The sequence below is a fragment of the Schistocerca piceifrons genome, chromosome 2 (assembly GCF_021461385.2).
Source record: "Schistocerca piceifrons isolate TAMUIC-IGC-003096 chromosome 2, iqSchPice1.1, whole genome shotgun sequence".
Classification (NCBI taxonomy): domain Eukaryota; kingdom Metazoa; phylum Arthropoda; class Insecta; order Orthoptera; family Acrididae; genus Schistocerca; species Schistocerca piceifrons.
This window is the reverse complement of record NC_060139.1, coordinates 660,811,377-660,833,046: the sequence shown is the minus strand read 5'-3', so window position 1 is coordinate 660,833,046 and position 21,670 is coordinate 660,811,377. Positions and strand designations below refer to the sequence as shown.

General features: G+C 41.8%; 1 protein-coding gene across 1 annotated transcript in view; it reads right to left on the bottom strand.

Moving 5' to 3' along the window:
• Positions 1-21,670, bottom strand: part of LOC124775715 (glutamate receptor ionotropic, kainate 2-like) — a 218,668-nt gene that overhangs the window by 99,537 nt on the left and 97,461 nt on the right. Inside the window, exons 8-10 of the mRNA XM_047250540.1 lie at positions 17,141-17,359; positions 10,108-10,317; positions 1,049-1,133 (exon numbers count right to left, since the gene is read on the bottom strand). Of these exons, the coding sequence (XP_047106496.1) occupies positions 1,049-1,133; positions 10,108-10,317; positions 17,141-17,359 (514 nt within the window). The remainder of the gene's footprint in view (positions 1-1,048; positions 1,134-10,107; positions 10,318-17,140; positions 17,360-21,670) is intronic.

Genomic DNA, 21,670 nt, shown 5'->3' with positions numbered 1-21,670 from the left:
CCTGAAACCAGTCACAATTCTGGTCCAATACTAGGTGAGTTCGTGCTTTATTCACGAAAGAACAGTGCAGAACATTGTGGAAGCTATGGCAACAGTTACTTTTACCTTCGATGAATGCAAGCACAAATTAGATGAGTTCGTGGTACTCTTTGACTTCACTATAAATTTGATAATGGAAACAGAAGAGGATTTGTTTAAAAAACAGGTTTGTAGTTACCGGAAGAAACAAATTACTTCTGTCATACCTCTCAACCTCCAACTGCCAGGACAAGAGAATCATCCTCATAGAAAATTACAGTAGTTGGGGAGCCATAGATTATTATGCTTGTCAAAAGTTTTATCTTAAACAAGGGAATTGTGGGGGAACCGCTCTATGGGCAACTGGAGACAGTATCCGATAACACTGGTTTCAAAAAGGTATCTGTAATCATAGCTGCAGAAAAACGTAATGGAGGACTAGCAGCTGTGTGGAAAGCCAGCCATACAAGAGTCGCTGACGCAAGGGAGAAACCACTATTCGTTTTGGGAACAGACGTTCAACAGCAACACTGTTTCGAATACATTATTTACCCTTCCTTCGTTGCTACTACAGGGTTGCAGCACCACATTCAGGCACTCATTCTTGCCATCAGCAAACCCACAACGCTGGGCTCTCGCTTCGCCACTGCTCATAGCTTCCAACAACACATATAGTCCATAGTTACGCCCTGCTTCACGATGCAGGGATTGTTTGGGGTAAGATAATGGCTGCACTTAAAAGTCCGGAGCTTGCAGAAGCTTCATTCAACCGCAGTTAGCAGTGTCGTCTCGTATACCTATCCAAAGGGTATTATACTTCAAGGACTGCTATAGGCATGGCAAGCATTACCGATATTGTCTGTTACAATTTTGAAATGTTAGTATTACTTCTAACATTATTTACAATAATACAATACTAAAATGGAAATGCATTGCTCCATGAATAAAACATGTGCAATATCAGTAGAGAATTGCATATTCAAAAATTTTACTGTGAATAATCTGTCAGAAAATTATAGTAATGACTTACCGAGATTCATAAATGGCATAGTAAAGTCGACTGCAGACTGTCTTTCTTCCGTTATGGTCAAGTCACATATAGCTAGGTCAGCCCTCTGAAACAATGCAAAAACAAGCAGTACTGATAGATAAGGCGTTTATCGTCCTGCTCAGTTTTCTGGATATAACTGTATGAAAATTAAGGGAATATTAGACGTTTGCGACAGCTGTCGAATTGTCTTAATTATTTTACCCCTTCAAGGATGTCTGAGTATCTCAATAAGGTTATCTTAGAGTTATTTTTCAGTCTGATTCTGTTACTGTTGCTCACAATTCCCTAGAGCCTCAAAAAGGTTAATTGTATTCAAGGATTTAAGGCACTCGGGGGTGCATTTGTGTGGCGCTATGATCTGATGGACAGGTCGCTCCAAGCTGTCTGGCAAGTCCATCCGTGAGTGTGTGTGATGGTGAGCGAGCAGTCCAGTACACTGTTCTGCTTCCGTCGGTTGTAACTGTGAACCCACTAACACTTTTCTGCTTGTACATTCAAGTAGCACAATGTCTAGCAAGAAGGCAGAAGAAGACTGAAAGTTGCCTGTCAAATACGCAAATTCCAATTTCTCATGTTGTTCACGACCGTGATGTCGCGAGCAGACTGTAGCCATGGATCGATATCTGTGGTGTATCATCTCCAGTCGCAGCTGCAATGGCTCGTCTTCATTGCGACCTGCAGCTCTCCGTGTACGAGCAGTAAAAGGCAAGATAATATTTGCTACAATCCGTAGCTTGGCAACGATACCGATGCAAGGTTTTCACATCTGTTCTGAGTCACTGTGAGCAGTGTGGTCGAACTCACAATTTCGATTATTGTGGATCGGAATCTGTTTTTCCATACGTTTCTTTTGTCTGATAATTGAACTAGACAATATGCATTCTTCTTTCACAACATGCTTCGTTGCAGTTTTGTGTGTTCTGTTAATACTCTGTGAACAAAATCTTTGTAGAAAGGTAGAAAAGTGACTGGAGAGAAATGACAAAGAGTTTCACGGCGTTCAGTTTTGGTCCACTCCAATTCCTTATAGATGTGAACGACCTCCCACTTAACATTAAACAACCAGAATTGGTACTTCTTGCTAATGATACTAGTATTACAATAAATCCCATTAGGAGAACGCAACAGTAGTTAATGACGTTTTACGCAGAGCTATAAGTGGTTATCCACAAACGGACTATCCTTAAATTTTAATAAAACACACTGCATTCACTTCTGTACAACTAATAGAGTCATACCAACAACTGATGTAGCACACTGACAGGGCTCAGTAAATAGGGTAGAATGCTCTGAATTTTTGGGTGTTGAACTGGAAGTAGCGTATTACTGAGCTTCTAAAAAAGTAAGTTCAGCCACTTTTGATCTTCGCTTAATTGCTAGTCTTGGAAACAATGTTCACTCCCATCAACAAGTGGAGTTTAAGTTTTGTTGTCGATGTGTGTCATCTTACGCTGAATGGATGATAGCAAGACAAGAGTTCAGCAAAATGTTTAGTCAGCGAGTCCAGTCTTGCTGATTCGTGGTCGTCTAACTTGTGACATCCGGCAAACAAATTACATGTGGAAAATTATTAATTTACGGCTCCACTCGAACTTCGCATGTATGCAAGTGCTGCTTTACGTAATTTTTTTGGATAAATACTTTTGAATGTCACAAAAAAGAGCATTTGGATCATTTTGCGCACTGTGTAAAACACATTGAAATACTGGAATTTAGACCTTTTACATAAGTTTTAGTTGAATATCATGCAAAAAAGATTGCTCGGATACTTCTGAGCATTATGTAAGTGCTTTGTACGAACACAAGTGCTGTTTTATATAATTATGATTGAAATAGAGCAAACAATTCAGAGCTTTCGGGTGATTATGAACACTCTGTAAAGTACTTTAAAATACTGCCTCATTTTAATACTACGCTGAGACTCGCTGGAAAAGGGGAAGAGAGGGGGAGGGGAGGGACAAATGGGCAGGGCTCCATGAAATCATAGATAACTGGATATGGGTCATGAAGTCAAGTTAATGACCCGGCTCTCATGATGTAAACAAAGTGGATCAGAACTTACTACGTAAACAAAGTGACAAGAATCTTCATAGCAATACTACCGCCGTTCCTAATGTGTCTGTCAGTCATGTTTCGTGGCGTCGTTTGTGTTTCAAACCATGGAGGATTCATTCCCTGGAAGCCCTTTATGGTGGTGACAAATAAAAACCCGCAGAGTTTTGTGGAACACTGTTGTAGCCACAGACTCTTCGATGCTTCACTTGTTTTGTGACGTTTTCCGACTTAATTAATATGACTTGCTCTTTTTGCGGAAAAGATGCATACAGGAGCGACCACAAAAGAGGAATGACCACATAAAACGAAAAGTAGGAAAAGTAGAAGCCCGATTGAGATTCGTAATAAGAATCTTAAGAAACTGTAATTGATCCACGAAAGAAGTGGCTTACGAAAGTATTGTTTGACCAACTATGGAGTATTGCTCATCAGCGTGGAACCCTTGCCAGTTTGGCATAATGGAAGAGAGGGACAAGTTCCACAGAAGAGTGGCGTGTTTCGTAACGGGATCGTTTAATTGGCGTGAGAGCGTTAACGAGATGCTCGGCAACTCCAGCAGTAGACGCTACAAGAGATGCGTTTTGCATCACGATTGAATTTCCAAGAGATTATGTTCCTCGAAGAGGCGGGCGATATATTGCGTCCTCCCACATATGTCTAGCGAAACAACCACAACGAGAAACTGCGGGAAATTAGAGCTAATTGACTGATTTATCAACTGCCTTTCTTCCCACTGACCGTTCGCTTCTGTAACACGGAAGGCAGGGATCAGTTTTTCTTTTCTTTTCTTTTTCTCTTTTTTGAGCCATCAGCAGTCTGCTGACTGGTTTGATGCGGCTCTCCACAAATTCCTCTCCTGTGCCAGTCTCTTCATCACAGAGTAGAACTTGCAACTTACTTCCTCAGTTATTTGCTGGATGTACTCCAACCCCTGTCTTCCTCTACAGTTTTTGGCCTCTATAGGTCCCTCTTGTACCATGGAAGTCATTCCTTTATGTCTTAAAAGATGTCCTATCATCTACATTTACATCTACATCCATACTCCGCAAGCCACCTGACGGTGTGTGGCGGAGGGTACGTTGAGTACCTCTATCGCTTCTCCCTTCTATTCCAGTCTCGTATTGTTCATGGAAAGAAAGATTGTCGGTATGCCTCTGTGTGGGCTCTAATCTCTCTGATTTTATCTTCATCGTCTCTTCGCGAGATATACATAGGAGGGAGCAATATACTGCTTGACTCCTCGGTGAAGGTATGTTCTCGAAACTTCAACAAAAGCCCGTACCGAGCTACTGAGCGTCTCTCTTGCAGAGTCTTCCACTGGAGTTTATCTATCATCTCCACAATGCTTTCGCGATTACTAAATGATCCTGTAACGAAGCGCGCTGCTCTCCGTTGGATTTTCTCTATCTCTTCTATCAACCCTATCTGGTACGGATCCCACAATGGTGAGCAGTGTTCAAGTAGTGGGCGAACAAGTGTACTGTAACCTACTTCCTTTGTTTTCGGATTGCATTTCCTTGTATTCTTCCAATGAATCTCAGTCTGGCATCTGCTTTACCGACGATCGACTTTATATGAGCATTCCATTTTAAATCACCCCTAATGCGTACTCCCAGATAATTTATGGAAATAACTGCTTCCAGTTGCTGACCTGCTATATTGTAGCTAAATGATAAAGGATCTATCTTTCTGTGTATTCGCAGCACATTACACTTGTCTACATTGAGATTGAATTGCCATTCCCTGCACCACGCGTCAATTCGCTGCAGATCCTCTTGCATTTCAGTACAATTTTCCATTTTACAACCTCTCGATATACTACAGCATCATCCGCAAGAAGCCTCAGTGAACTTCCGATGTTATTCACAAGGTCATTTATGTATATCGTGAATAGCAACGGTCCTACGACACTCCCCTGTGGCACACCTGAAATAACTGTTACTTCGGAAGACTTCTCTCCATTGAGAATGACATGCTGCGTTCTGTTATCTAGGAACTCTTCAATCCAATCACACAGAAAACAATTGGTCTGATAGTCCATATGCTCTTACTTTGTTCATTAAACGACTGTGGGGAACTGTATCGATCGCCTTGCGGAAGTCAAGAAACACGGCATCTACCTGGGAACTCGTGTCTATGGCCCTCTGAGTCTCGTGGACGAACAGCGCGAGCTGGGTTTCACATGATCGTCTTTTTCGAAACTCATGCTGATTCCTACAGAGTAGATTTCTAGTCTCCAGAAAAGTCATTATACTCGAACATAATACGTGTTCCAAAATTCTACAACTGATCGACTTTAGAGATATAGGTCTATAGTTCTGCACATCTGTTCGACGTCCCTTCTTCAAAACGGGGATGACTTGCGCCCTTTTCCAATCCTTTGGAACGCTACGCTCTTCTAGAGACCTACGGTACACCGCTGCAAGAAGGGGGCAAGTTCCTTCGCGTACTCTGTGTAAAATGAAACTGGTATCCCATCATGTCCAGCGGCCTTTCCTCTTTTGAGCGATTTTAACTGTTTTTCTATCCCTCTGTCATCTATTCTGTCCCTTCTCCTCGTCAGTGTTTTCCACATATTCCTTTCCTCTCCGGTTCTGTGCAGAAAGTCATTCCTTACCTTATCAGTCCATCTAATCTTCAACACTCGTCTGTAGCACCATATCTCAAATGCTTCGATTCTCTCTGTTTCGGTTTCCCCCACAGCCCCACAGTCCATGTCTCACTACTATACAATGCTGTGCTCCAAACGTATATTCTCAGAAATTTCTTCCTCAAGGCCTATGTTACATACTAGTAGAATTCTCTTGGTCAGGAAAGCCCTTTTTTCCAATGCTACTCTGATGCTGTCCTTGCTCCGTCCATCATCGGTTATTTTGCTGCCTAGGTAGCAGAATCCCTTAACTTCTTCTACTTCGTAAGTAGTTAAGTTTCTCGCTGTTCACTTTTCTATTACTTCTCATTACTTTCGTCTTTCTTCGATTATTCTCAATCTGTAATCTGTACTCATTAGACTGTTCGTTCCATTCTGCAGATCATGTAATTCTTCTTCATTTTCACTCAGGATAGCAATGTTATAAGCGAATCATATCATTGATATTCTTTCACCTTGAATTTTATTGTCACTGCTGAACCTTTCTTTTATTTCCATCATTGCTTCTTCATTGTACAGGTAGAACAGTAGGGGAGAAAGACTACGTTCCTGTCTTACCCTCTTTTTAATACGAGCACTTCGTTCTTAGTCGTCCAGTAATATTACTCCCTCTTGACTCTTGTACGTATTGTATATTACCCGTCTCTCCCTATAGCTTACCCCTATTTTTCCCAGAATTTTGAACATCTTGCACCATTTTACATTGTCGAACGCTTTTTCCTGATCGACATATCCTATGAACGAGTCGTGATTTGTCTTTAGTCTTGCTTCCATTATCAACCGCAATATTAGAATTGCCTCTCTGGTGCCTTTACCTTTGCTGCAGCCAAACTGATCGTCGTCTATCACAACCTCAGTTTCCTTTTCCATTCTTCGGTATATATTCTAGTCAGTAACTTGGATGCATGAGCTGCTAAGGTAATTGTACGATACACTTGTCGGCTCCTGCAGCTATCGGGTTTCTGTGGACGATATTTTTCCGAAAGTCAAATGGTATGTCGCCAGACTCATACGTTCTATGCAGCAACGTGAATAGTCGTTTTGTTGCCACTTCCCCCAGTGATTTGAAATTCTGATGGTATGTTATCTATCCCTTATGCCTTATTTGACCTTAAGTCCTCCAAATCTCTTTTAAATTCTGATTCTAATACTGGCTCCCCTATCTCCCCTAAATTGATCAGTTGCTGGCACAAAATGCTGTCCGCCAAACACTGACTGGTGAATTGCGGAGTATAGATGTAGATGACGAGTTATCTGTATGTTGGAGATGTAGATTTTTCAAGAATTCCTAGAAAATGCTGAAATTTTCATTTCCAACAGGACCGAGCTCAACCTCAGCGACACCTGCATTTAAGGTCAATTCCTATCATTGAAATGCGTCAGTGATGGACTGATTGCAAGGAGAGTACGGATCTCGCACTGCACCATGGGCCTCCGAGGTCACCTGATCTCATTTGTTTTTCTTTTGTAGGGGCTTGTGAAAGACTCCGCCTATGTGCCTCATTTACCAGTAAGTTTGGGTGAACCATGGCGGAGCAGCTGCAGTAAATGCAGTAATTCAGGACATGCCTATAAAAGTATGGAACTTATTTGACTATTCTGTGGAGTTTTGTATTACTCCCGATGGAGGGCACATTAGATATTTTTGAAGGCTAAATGAAAACTTTAATCCTAAACGTAAGTGTAAAAAGTCCCTCAATAATGTATGTGCATGTATGTAAAAGATGTACTTTTCTAAACTCTGATGGTTCATTTGGAAATAAAAACTTTGCATTCGTATTTGAAAGTTAAAATTTACTCCAAGTTTCTGTGATGAGCTATTTAGGTGACAGTCCTACGACATTGGTTGAAATTTTTTGAGACACCCTGCATGAGTTTACAAATTTGATATAAGGCACTTCACTATGGTATTACATTAAATTTTCGACACCCAGAGCTTTGCTAATATCAAAGCCGTAAGTCAGTTGCAACCCTGAGGTAAAAGCTTCATGCTTGTTTAATATACGTAGTGTAAGGTATTCGAAATTCTCAGAAAAATAGGTATATGATATATGGAAAGGCGGGACTTATGCGATAGATACAAGAAGCAGAAGGCTACGCTAAGAATAGAAAATAAGGGAGGAGTATGAGACTGAAGAAAGGTGTAAGGGAGAGTCTTTCTCTTCTACTGTCCAATCTGTACATCGAAGGAGCAATCAAGGATATGAAAGAAAGGTTACCAAGTGGGGTTAAAACTCAGGACGAAAGGATATGAATGATAAGATTCGTTGACGTCATTACTATCGTCTATAAAAAAAGGACTCGTTTAATGGAATGAGCAGCCTGCTAAGCACACCATATAGATTAGCAGCAAACCAAATATAGACGAAGACATTGGTGAGATCAGCAACTAACTTAAAAAAAATAATGGGGACCATGTTGTCGTTCTACAGCAATACTGCACGACTGAAGCAAAATAACGCTTGAGGGTCGAAGTAAAGATGACGTAATTAGTAGACGAACTCAGCTAAGGAAGAACTACTCGCCAAAAGAAGTCTGCTGGAATGAAACTAACCGCTCAACTACGCTACTGGCCATTAAAATCGCTACACCAAGAAGAACTGCAGATGATAAACGGGTATTGATTGGACAAATATATTCTACAAGAACTGACATGTGATTACATTATCACGCAATTTGGGTGCATAGATCCTGAGAAACCGGTACCCAGAACAACCATCTCTGGCCGTAATAACGGTCTTGATACGCCTGGGCATTGAGTCAAACAGAGCTTGGATGACGGGTACAGGTACAGCTGCCCATGCAGCTTCAACACGATACCATAGTGCTGCAAGAGTAGTGACTGGCGTATTCTGACGAGCCAGTTGCTCGGATACCATTGACCAGAAGTTTCCAATTGGTGAGAGATCTGGAGAATGTACTGGCCAGAGCAGCAGTCGAACATTTTCTGTATCCAGAAAGGCCCGTACTGGACCTGCAACATGCGGTCGTGCATTATCCTGCTGAAATGTAGGGTTTCGCAGGGATCGAATGAAGGGTAGAGCCACGGGTCGTAACACATCTGAAATGTAACGTACACTGTTCAAAGTGCCGTCACAGCGAACAAGAGGTGACCGAGACGTGTAACAAGAGGTGACCGAGACGTGTAACCAATGGCACCCCATACCGTCACGCCGGGTGATACGCCAGTATGGCGATGACGAATACACGCTTCCAGTGTGCGTTCACCGCGATGTCGCCAAACACGGATGCGACCATCATGATGCTGTAAACAGAATGTGGATTCATCCGAAAAAATGACGTTTTGCCATTCGTGCACCCAGGTTCGTCGTTGAGTACACCATCGCAGGCGCTCCTGTCTGTGATGCAGCGTCAAGGGTAACCGCAGCCATGGCCTCCGAGCTGATAGTCTATGCTGCTGCAAACGTCGTCGAACTGTTCGTGCAGATGGTTGTTGTCTTGCAAACGTACCCATCTGTTGACTCAGGGATCGAGACGTGGCTGCACGGTCCGTTACAGTCATGCTGATAAGATGCCTGTCATCTCGACTGCTGGTGATACGAGGCCGTTTGGATCCAGCACGGCGTTCCGTATTATCCTCCTGAACACACCGATTCCATATTCTGCAAACAGTCATTGGATCTCGACCATCGATAGCAGCAATGTCGCGATACGATAAACCGCAATCGCGATAGGCTACAATCCGACCTTTATCAAAGTCGGAAACGTGATGGTACGCATTTCTCCTCGTTACACGAGGCATCACAACAACGTTTCACCAGGCAACGCCGGTCAACTGCTGTTTGTGTATGAGAAATCGGTTGTAAACTTTCCTCATGTCAACACGTTGTAGGTGTCGCCACCGGCGCCAACCTTGTGTGAATGCTATGAAAAGCTAATCATTTGCATATCACAGCATCTTCTTCCCGTCGGTTACATTTCCCGTCTGTAGAACATCATCTTCGTGGTGTAGCAGTTTTAATGGCCAATAGTGTACAAAGGCGGACGTTGTATGCGTTGAATTGTGGACTGTGCGGTAACTGTAGCTGAAGAGAATGCAAGCGTTTTATGAGGCGATACAGAGGAATGTAGATTCGTATCCGAAAATGGGAAGCTCAGCTACGGAAGCGGGCTCGAAGGCACAATTATGCAACTGGTTATTTTCGTACAAACGATCTCCAAAGTCACTATAAAATTTTTGTTTTAACACTACTGATCAGCAACGTTCGCTCTTTTCTTATTTGCTGAACTGGAGACTGACTAAGTCTCCTAAGAGTTCATGTGCAGAAGTGGCTCAGCACTAGCGTTGCAGGGCAGAAGAGTTAGGACTTACCCCGTTGATGAGTTCTCCGACGAGGCCGTTCCAGGTGCCCTTCCTCTTGTCGTACGTTCCGTATTCGCCGTCTGGCGCCAGCTTGAATTCAAACGTGAAGTTGAGCAGCTCGGCGATGTTGGCGATGAGGTCCATGGAGTAGCCCTCGTAACGGTCGTTGCCGACTCGTGGAGGTGTAGTGGGCGCCTTCATACGCAAGTATGGTGCATCCTGCCAAGTAAACGACGGAACACGATTCAGGCTGAGACTGCAGGAACTGCCTCGCACCTGCTGTCAGTGAAATCTCCTTAGGGCAACCATCGGTAAACTCGTTAGCGGGTGGACCAGCAGTGCAACGACTGAAATTTGTTTTGAGATTCAAATTTTTTAAACTTATACTACATAAGCAGGTATTTTGTTATTAACTTAATTAGTGTACTCCCAAGCTGGCCTTTGAAAAACGCCCCCTGTCTGATCGAGGGATGTTCAGTGAAGTCGACCCCTTCAAATTCTCCCATTCACACTCGTATACTTATTTCGTTTATCTCCTTTCGTTCATCTTCTCTGTATGTCTGAACCATCTCAAAATACTTTTCTCAGTATTCGATAGTAGAGTCACTTTCACTCGACAGTGTCTCCTAAAATTAAGTTAATAAACTTCACTTGCAATTTTTAGTCTCAGTTAAAGTATAGGTACGTTGAATAAAATTTAATATCATACTTAATAACGACGTTGGTCATTGATTAAATTAAGTAGTAAGGTATCCATAGAATTAAGTCATTACAATTTTAAAGAACAGCAATGTGATCAATGGCCCGGTAACTCCTTGGGAAGTTTAGGTAGGTCAAGTTTGTACATTATTTTCAATTTTAGGCACGAAACCAGGGTCTCATCAATAAGTTTACTCTTCATCAGGTACATGCGTGAAAAAGATTGGTGGAATAAACACGAAGGCCCAAATAAGGAGAGGACAGGGAATGCTAGTTTTCTGAACTCATTACATGAGATAGAAATACTACTGCAAGTGTTAAAAAACGACGTAATTATCTTTCTTCAATAGGTCTTTCAAAACCGACCACTAGTTCTGAGAACAAAGTTCATATTTATTTTTTTGGTTCAAATGGCTCTAAGCTCTATGGGACTTAAAATATAACGTTATCAGTCCCCTAGACTTAGAACTACGTAAACCTAACCAACCTAAGGACATCACACACATCCATGCCCGAGGCAGGATTCGAACCTGCGACCGTAGTAGCAGCGCTGTTCCGGACTGAAGCGCCTACAACCGCTCGGCCACAGCAGCCGGCATTTATTTTGTCTCCAATAATTCTACATCAGCACAAAGACTTTCAAATTTCGAGCTTTTCTCTTTCTTTAAACAAATGCAAGAACTACATTTCAAAGTTTCCAACAATTGTATTAAAGAGAGGAGGACGCAATTCTGTTACAGCAGCGTTAAGCGATTTTTAACAAATTCTAGCGTCCCTTTGCTGTTTATGAATTCCTAAAACATAGTGAGAAAAGCATCCCTTGCATTAAAAGAGTTATTTTGGAACATTATTTTTGACTATGCCCAACAGGGTTGGAAAGTGAATCAAAGTACTTCTTTCAACATCTTGAGCAAAAGAGACAATTTGTGTCCGGATGAAATCTTCTAACAACGAACAAATTGTTTACTTTCGCCTGGAGTTTACGATTAAGCTGGTTTAGATTAGACGTTTACTATGAAGTAAAATTTTTGTATTCACTGATCGTTCTTAGTTCTGGAGAGCGAATGCCATTTTCAATGAGAAATGCTTTAACTTGTGTTAATAAGGAAGTGAAATATTTCAAAACGTTTCTCTTAACAACCAACGTACCTTATTATGCAGCAGAAGACCTACCTATCTACCATTTCAACTAAAAATTCTTTAAATTGGCGATGATTAAGATCTTTAGTTATAACTGAATCGACAATTTGAATCAAAAATTCTATAACTTTGCCAATTTCTTTTGGAAATGTCCGTACCCAAAGCACTTCTTGAGACTGATGCAATAGTATGTACGTATTCAGTGATTAATTTAAAAAAAAAAAACCGGGACGAACCCATTTCTAAAACCACTCATACTTCTCGCGTCGTCTTTTGAAATTGAGATAATTTTATTGAATGAAGTATGACGTTCTTCAGTGCATTAAATTACAGCATTTACTATATCTCCTCCCCGTGTTTGACCTTTGAGTGACAGTAATTCTAAAAGTTCTTTTTAGGAGTTACCAATGAAATAAATCGTACAAAAAGTGAATCTTGCACTTTATAATTTATGTCACAAGTCTCGTCAATTGCTATGCATAAAGCTGAAAGCAATTTAAGATCTTCGACTTGCTCGTTGTTTATATTCGAAGACATTTTGACTGTTCTGCCCTTCACTGTTTTAGGAAATAATTGTAACACTTTAATCAGTTTTAAAAACCAGAAGCAGCTTTTCGGACGTATTTACAAAACAACCTTTTATGTATTCGCCATCTCTATATGTTTTTTTCTCTCTTCACCAATTACAAAACATGCAATATTTGCATTGTTGGAAGATTGCATCCAGTATTTCCATACAGAACTTCATTTTTCTTCACTTCTGAAGTTCAGCTCTTTCGTCAACGACAGGATATACAGTTCTAAATGTCAGATGTTCAGTTGTAAAGTGTCTTTTCAAATTTGATTTCTTGTTATGAGTTTTGCCCACAGTAAGACGGGTCAGGAGGCCATTAACTTTAAATACTCGATGTTCGTCTTCCGTTTTCCTTTGCTTCTACCTCATTCCCATGTCAAACAGGGCACAAAAATTTCATTTTAAATAACATAGCCAGCAACACAAAATAATAACAAATCTTAAATTTATTACAAAAATAGCTGTATGGTTTGGAGATGATTGGATCACTAAGCACTGCAGCATGAGACTGCTGCCTGACTGAAGATCTCAACTCGAGATTGAACCGCGCGCCTCCCCCCGCACATCAAGCTGATTGAATCTTTGTGGCCCCTATATGCCGAGAGCGGCTGTGAGTGAAAAGTGTCGCGCTTGTGGCATAACCTTAGAGGGCAGACAAAGAGCTTCCCATGGAAGCAGGCGGGGTGAAAATTTTATTTGCAATTCTAGTCTTTCGCGCATGTTCCACGAATTTGCCGTCGCGCTCTACGTGCGCCCTAGCGTGGTATTTGTAGAAGAGTCACTATCAGGATCCAAAGAGCACCCTGTGGCTCGGAAGTCGCAGTTTATAGACCACTGCCCTGGGGGGACTGATAAATATATTTATTTAAAAGCATGCTTGTTAAGCCTCTCTTAATTTCAACTAAGACGTTATAACGACTTTACAAACAGAGCGAATATCTTGTTTCGACTTGGCTCAATGATATATGGTTGACTGTCATCTGGTGATCATTTCTTCGATTGCCCTTTAGAGTCAGCGGTGCAGCATCAGTAGGCGCTTAATGTTGCTCATGCGTATGAGTCTGCATATGACATCGTCACTGAATGCTTCACTGTAGACACCTGCGAAGTTCTTGCTTCGCGACTACACTAATCACTGACTTCCGAGTTATCTATATTATAGCAACAACAGCTGTTTCAAATAGTAGCCTCGACAGCGTACAGGATATGTAAGAAAGCATTTGATAAATCGATAAAATTGTGTTCAAAGAGCAAACACGCAAGGTTGTATTTCTTTACAATTACGCTGACTCCACTGACAGTTTCTTTTAAAGGGTCGAATCACAATCAGGACAAGAAAAAAGAAGAGAATACCGTAATTGGCCGTCAAGGTTTCACCACAGACAGCAACTGTGCTGTCTATGTAGAAAGGGTGTATTATTTTCTGAGGTAGGCACGAAAATCAAGGACTCCACAAAGTTACTTATAATCCGTCTTGATGTAAAATGATGTGATGCAGCATGTGAAAGTTGCTGTGTTTGGACGGGTTACTCCTGTAACTGAAATATCAGATCTGACGATCTTTCTAGAGGAACCGAAACCGGTCATATGAATAAATATTTGCAATCAAGACGGATTATAAGTAACATTGTAAAATCACTGATTGCGGCTATCCTATCAGACATTGTCAGTTTTTGCAAAGACTCCACAGAGCACTACATTTGTCTCATCATATCTAAGCCTTGTTTGCACTTCCTTAGTGAGAAGATCACAGTTTCTTGACGAAGTTTGCAGTAGAATACCACGAGGATTGCACGTCCTAGTTTTGGACACTTTGTAGCAGATGTCACAGCACATCGAAGTCTCATATCACGGTTGTACTGGAGGACCAGAGAAGCACCAAGTATCCATCGTAGACCAGTAAAAAGCCGGCCAACAGCAATCACTACATAAGAGGAGCGGTGCCTGGGGCTAACTGCATGACGAAATGGAACGCCATATACAGGGTGATTTTTTCCACCGCATACAAACTCTAGGGATTGATCGATGAGAGGATACGGAACAAAAAAGGTCTAATGAACATATGACCAGAAAAGCATGGTTTCCAGGCTAAAGACCATTTATTCAATCGTACTTCGTTACTGAGAATGCGGTCTAATGCGCGCTGTACTATGGTGCTACAGTTACAGCATGTATCGTTTCCTCCTAGACGGTGGCACTGTTCCTAATCCGTCATGCCCTAGCGCCCTCTCCTGCCACAGTACCTGGTAATGCTGTGTCGGATCACTTCTCTTTCTGACTCACACACAGCGGTTCCGTGTTCGAATCGAGAGCTTGCCGACATGGTGTTTACTTAAGGAAAGGCAAATGGCAACGGGCGGCAGACAAGAAGGTTGTCTCAAGATAGCTTTGCCAACTGACAACAACCACAGCATTAAACTTTCGCACCAGTGTTTCGCTGTTTGCCTGAGACAGGGTCGTTTCAGGAAGCAGGAAATCATGAAGGACGTACCCGAAATGTTCGGACACTAGACTTGGAGGAAAATGTAATTAACACTATGGAAGGCGACCACCGTGTCAGCACCAGGCAGTTATCCCGACAGTACACGGTAAAGCAGGCAGCCGTGTGGAACATTCCCCATGACAATTGTTACTACCCTTATCACCTACAGCGTGTGCAGGGCTTAACAGCGACAGACTTTCGACATCGGGAGCAGTTTTGTCACTGGTTTATTCACCAGGCTACCACGATTCCGGGATTTGTGTCATCCATCCTATTCACAGATGAGGCCATCTTTTCGCGGAATGATATCTTCAACTTTCATAAGTCATTTGTGGGACAGTACGCAGAACCCCCATGGTATGGTGACAGCGAATCATCAGCACCATTGCTCGTATCCCCGACTTAAATCCCATTGAGCGCGTGTGAGGCGCATTGGGTGGAAGGAGGGGTGGGGGGGGGAGGGGTTTCTGCAGCATGTCCACAAGCACCAACAACCGTCCAACAGCTGTCAACACGCTGGTGCAGGAATGGAACGCCCTACCGCAGGAACACCTCACCGATCTCGTGGCTAGCATGAGAGTACGTTGCAGAGCATGCATTGCTGTCTGTTTTGACCTCACAGCCTATTAAGAACTGAATTCCGTCTGGGGACCGTCATAAATCGCGGTGGCTTCAGTGTAATTATTGCATTTGAAGAAAAGTGTCGTTTCTGTTCGTCTCATTGCGCGTTTCTTTTAGTTACCTTCTATACTGCTCTGTTGGAGTTATTTTTACGCATGGTCCAAGTTTCATAGAGCTACGTTTCTTGGCAGTGATACATCTTGCGAAAGTTGTTTTATTCCTTAACTTTTGCACACCAGTGAATAAAAGTGGGCGACTACAGAAGAAACTGTCTTAGTGACTCAATAGTTATGGGCAAGACTACAAATTGCAAGCTTCCAAGTTTGCGTGCCGCTTTGCATTAGAAACTCTTGCTATAGCTAAACTCGTCTCCTTCTGGTCTGAAATTTCTTATATCTGAAAATTCCCCTTCCATTTCATTCCACGTTAAACTGTAGTAATCACCACAGTGACCCGATATTCATGTCGAAATGATACCAATTCTTACTATACCATCTACATCTACATCTACGTGATTACTCTGCTATTCGCAATAAAGTGCATGGCAGAGGGTTCAATGAACCACCTTCAAGCTGTCTCTCTACCGTTCCACTCTCAAGCGACACGCGGGAAAAACAAGCACTTAATTTTTTCTGTGCGAGCCCTGATTTCCCTTATTTTATTGTGATGATCGTTTCTCCCTATGTAGGTGGGTGCCAACAGAATGTTTTCGCAATCGGAGGAGAAAACTGGTGATTGAAATTTCATGAGAAGATCCCATTGCAACGAGAAACGACTTTTTTTTATGATTGCCACTCCAGTTTACGTATCATGTCTGTGACACTATCTTCCCTACTTCGTGATAATGCAAACTTAGCTGCCCTTCTTTGTACTTTTTCAGTGTCATCCGTCAGTCCCACCTGAAGCGGATCCCACACCGCACAGGAATACTTCAGAATAGGGTGGACAAGCGTGGTGTAAGCAGTCTCCATAGTACACCTGTGGCACCCTTGAAGTGTTCTGCCAATGAATCGCACTCTGGTTTGCGCTACCCACAATATTATCTATATGATCGTTCCAATTTAGGTTATTTGTAATTGTAATCCCTAAGTATTTAGTTGAATTTACAGGCTTAAGATTTGTGTGACTTATCGCGTAATGGAAATTTAGCTGATTTCTTTTAGTACTCATGTGAATATCTTCACACTTCTCCTTATCCAGGGTCAATTGGCACTTTTCTCACCACACAGATACCTTATCTGCAATTCGTTTTGGTCATCTAATGACTTAACAAGACGGTAAATGACAGAGTAATCTACAAACAATCTAAGAAGGCTACTCAGATTGTCTCCTATGTCGTTAATATAGATCAGGAACAACAACATAGTACCTAGTGCTGTAAAGCACCATGTTGTGCAACCCTGTCTTTGGGAAGATGACTGATTTACTTAGGGCATTTGTGAAGAAGTTATGCCCGCAGCTTCGGACCTGTCAGCACATATTAGTGCAGTGTCAGACTGTCATTAGGAGAGCGCGGTGCCACTGACCAGGCGGGATGAGACGATGAGGTGTCGGCCCTCTATGATGCTCTGCGTCTGTCGCTGCGCCTGCGTCTCGGTGCGGCTGGAGAGGAAGCCCTCTTGCGGAGTCCAGGTGGCGACGCGCTGGAAGCCGCTGGACGAAGACTCCAGCACGTCCAGCGAGAAGCGCACGCGCGAGCCGCTCGCGTCGAACAGGATGTCTCCGGACAGGCCCTCGTGCCGCATCTGGGACCACACAGCCACACACACGGCGCTGCACTACTGGCACAGCACATTCTGTGCGCTGGTGACGCAGCAGACGTCGTGAAAAATGATTACTGCAGGGTAGATTGACTATTTCGTAGAGCAACAGGCACAATTAACAGGGTGTTTTACACAGAAAAAAAAGAAGGGAAATCCATACAGTTTCTCACACGAACATTTGTAAGGGGTGGTACAAAAATCTTACCAAGTCAAGTGTAGTTTTATGGAGAGCTGCAAACGAAATTTTAATGTCCATTTATAAATGGTTTCTATTGATTTGTTAGTCAATAAATCGAAAAGATACACGATATGCAAATCAGAATACTCAGAGTACGGTGGGTCTTTCTGGATCATGGGGCTATGTTGACAGAAATAAGGACATATTCTACCGCTCGGCCCGTATGTGAAGCTCGGGCGCTATTATGTTACACAACCATTGCTAGACAAGTCGTACACAAATGGCAAGAAGCTTTTTCCAGATATATTTAATCCAGACAGCAGTCATCCACAACGAAACAGAAGAGATAAAACGGTATTGCTTATAACAACCCGCCATACAGTATTACGCTCCTGCTTAAAATAAAGCATATTACTGAAAAGTATAAACGCTAGTTATAAATCCAGTTGTACAGCATCCACCAGGTCGGTCAACAGAACAACTAGGGACATCTACTATAAATTTGAACAACTGATTACTTTTTAAAAAATAATAAGAAAATGGGGCTATTTGAATCACCCTTTGTGCGCTTCCTGAAATGGAGTATAATATGTATTATTTCTTCTTTGTCAAAGTATTTATGTATCCTAAGTACACACAATAATCACTCAACCTTCATTACAAAATTTGTTTTTGGTAAAATTTATGACGCAGTCTGGAAACACAGAACTACTGTAGGAAATGAAGTGAAGGGATTTGTGTACACGGGAATTTTCCCCTTCAATCGCAACAAAATACCAGCATGCAAATTACTTCCTTTCTCCACATTCCTGAATGATGAGCCCTGCTCTGTTACCATAGAATCAGAAGTAAACCCAGACCTTGCAACTTTTAGTCCTCCAAGAAATTCGGAAAGTCTGAGCTCAGGAACACCATCATAATTTTCTTCTGTTTTGCCATCCCCAACGAAAACCACTGGTACCACACGTGCCTGTAGAGTTAAAAATTCGGCTTGCCATCTGACTACACTAGTTCATATCAGGCTTACAAGAGAGAAGCGAAAATTGCATTTTGAAAACTCCCAAAGAAAGAAGCTCTAGGGTTGCAGAAATGCTCTGGATGTTCAATAGAAACCTTCAGATCCAGAAGAGAATTCATCTTCATCATCACCTATAGCTGAGTCGGAGGAATAAAACATACCTTGTGGTTTCCGGAACATTAAATATTACGACCCTAGATCTGCGAAGAAAAGGAAATGGATCGGGTGTGATACGTGGAAGGTGTGGCTTCAAGAAATTTGTGTGGGGTGCTCGTCGTAACCAATTCCGCTGTGGGAAATGCATGTAACCATTATTGGAACGACTAAAAAATGTTATATTCTGCGTAATGCACAATTACATGACAGTTTACAATGTTCGACGCAGCCCCATTTACGATTTCAACATTTTAAATTCTGCTATATACAGTGAAGAAGAGTAGATCTTGAAGTATGTACCTTTATCATACAAAACGTATAACTATTATTTATTCACCACTACAATTTAACATGCAGTGTAAAATATGTACTACCCCCTTAGAGCCCAAAAAGTTGAAATGATTCATTTAGCTCACCTTACTCTAACACGTGTCGAACAAGATTATGTCAAATATATTCTCTCAAAATTTTAGAAGACGTAGATAGTATTAAATTCTTGGGGTTACAGCATGATAATAAATACAGATGGGACCAGGACAATACTGAACTGTTGAAAGACCTACTGAAATCTTTTCTTCCATGCGGATCTTGTCTCACGCAGATGATACGTAAAATTAAAAAAGTTTACTTTCATTCCTTAATGACATAAGAACCATATTTTGGGGTAACTCATGAAGTCATGCTAAGGTTTAAAGAGTGAAAAACGTTGTAATACGAAGTATTTGCTGTGTGAAATGGAGAACGTTCTGTAGAAACCTGACCAAAGAACAGCACATGCATCCGACATCCTCAATTGTTTGTTGAATACATTTCAATCTCTGTCGTCCCTTAGCGTATTTGGTCTCTGTGGCTCACTCTAGAGCTATGGAAATTGTTCCCTGATGTCTTAACATATGCCCAATAACCCTATCCTTTCCCTTCCTCGCCGTTTCTGTTGAAAAGCTCGTTATTTCGTATTTTATCTACCCATTTAGTTTTTTGCGTACTACTGTTCCACCAAATCTCAAATGCTTTCCGGTTTTGATAATAGCACGCTTCTTTCAGCAGAGACTGCTCCCTTTGCCGGTGCTAACCGGCTTCTTATAGGTTCATTGCTTCATCCGTCATGCGGTAGTTTATTCTGTGAAGCAGAATGCCATCACTTCTTCTACTATATTGTCACTAATTATGGTGTTAAGCTTCTCCCTAATCTCATTTTCGCTGCTCATTCATACTTTCGTCTTTCTTTGGTTCAGTCTCAATAGATACTCTGTGCTTAGAAGACTATCCCATTCCCAGCAATTCTTGCTCTCTTTTCACTGATATCCTGAACTTTAACCAGTTCCTAAGTATTAACAAGGAGAAGACACTAATATTCCGTGAAATTGAGAAGTGTTTTCCTTTTTAATATTATTATCTTGTTCTGCCAAGTACCAACGGAAAATTTAGTTAATGCCATTTCTGAATGTTTCTTTTGTTTACTTCGTCGCTTCTACAATATATTTGTAGGAGAAGCTATATGCCCTTTTTAATCCGATAACTTCTCTTTTAGTATTCTATCCTTACTGTTCCCTCTTCGATCTTGTACACATTGCACATTATTCGTTTCTCTCCACAGTGATCTTTTGTTTTTATGCAGGTTTAAAAAAATTGCACCATATGAGATGCTTCATCATTTTCTCTACATCGATAAATCAATAGAAAGTCTTCTGATCTGTTTTTAATATTGATTCCATTAGCAAGCGTGACATCAGAGCTGCCTCTCTGGCACCTTTACCTCTCCTAAAGTGAAACTGATAGTTACGTACTACTTCCTCAATACTTCCTCAGTTCCTTTTCCATTCGTCTGTACATTATCAGAGTCAGCAATATTAGTTTGGATGCATGAGATGTCAACCTGACGGTGCGATATTTCTCGCGTCTGTCTGCCGTTGCTATATTCCGTATTGTGTGGTTGTTATTTCCTCCGATGGCATGTATACAGCCTCATTGTTTCTGCATACTAATTTGAATATTCGTTTGTCTGCCACTTCAACTGTTTTCTATATTAACGACTGCACGAACCCAGAAGCATGGTGCACATAGCAGAGCAGCATCTTCTGTCTTCTTGGATGCAGCTACCCTTTCACAAAGGTGACACCAGAACGTACGTGGTGGTCACAACGCAAGAGTGGGCGTCGAGGGTCCCTGCATCTAAAACAACAGCTGCTGCAGCTATCAGATGTGGGTGCTGACAAAAGAAACTTCCCGTCGCACCCCTGTCGGATTTAATCATAAGATGTCCGTCGAAAACTGAACACAAATAAAGCATGAAAACAGGAAAGATGTGTACTGAATTGTGAAAAAAAGAAGTAAAATGGAAACAGTGAACAGTCTAAGCTTGAGATATGCAACACAGAGTGAAATACTAGAGCGACGTCGTCGTGGCTGTGTGGTCACGACTGCAAAGCCGGATATCCGTGTTCAGACTGCCGTCGTGCTCAATTTCATTTTTTTTTTCTTTTTAGAAAACTATGAACTTCCCATCCGCTCATTGACCTATCTGTTCTCCTGCTGTAATCTTGACAACTGTCATACTGTACATTGATTATATGATAATAGAATATCAGTCATGTGGTAAGAATATATTGCCGTCACAAGTGAATGTGATGAATAGTGACAGCAGGCGAGATGCCGCATAGACCTCTCACAGAAACGAAAACAACAAATATATGGGTGTGACCTATGTTACAACAAAGGAACTCAAGAATTAAAACTGTGACAACGGGACGCAAGAGTGTGACACTTGTGTAGCAGAATTAGGATTATACATGTCTGCAGGTCCGTTACTAACACCTCGCTGTTGAAAACAGACATTACACCACTGCACAGAGACAAATTTGTATATAGCGAACAGACACGTCAATGACCGGACTGACAGTTCGGACGCTTATGAAAAAAAAATATATGGATCACGAGGTAG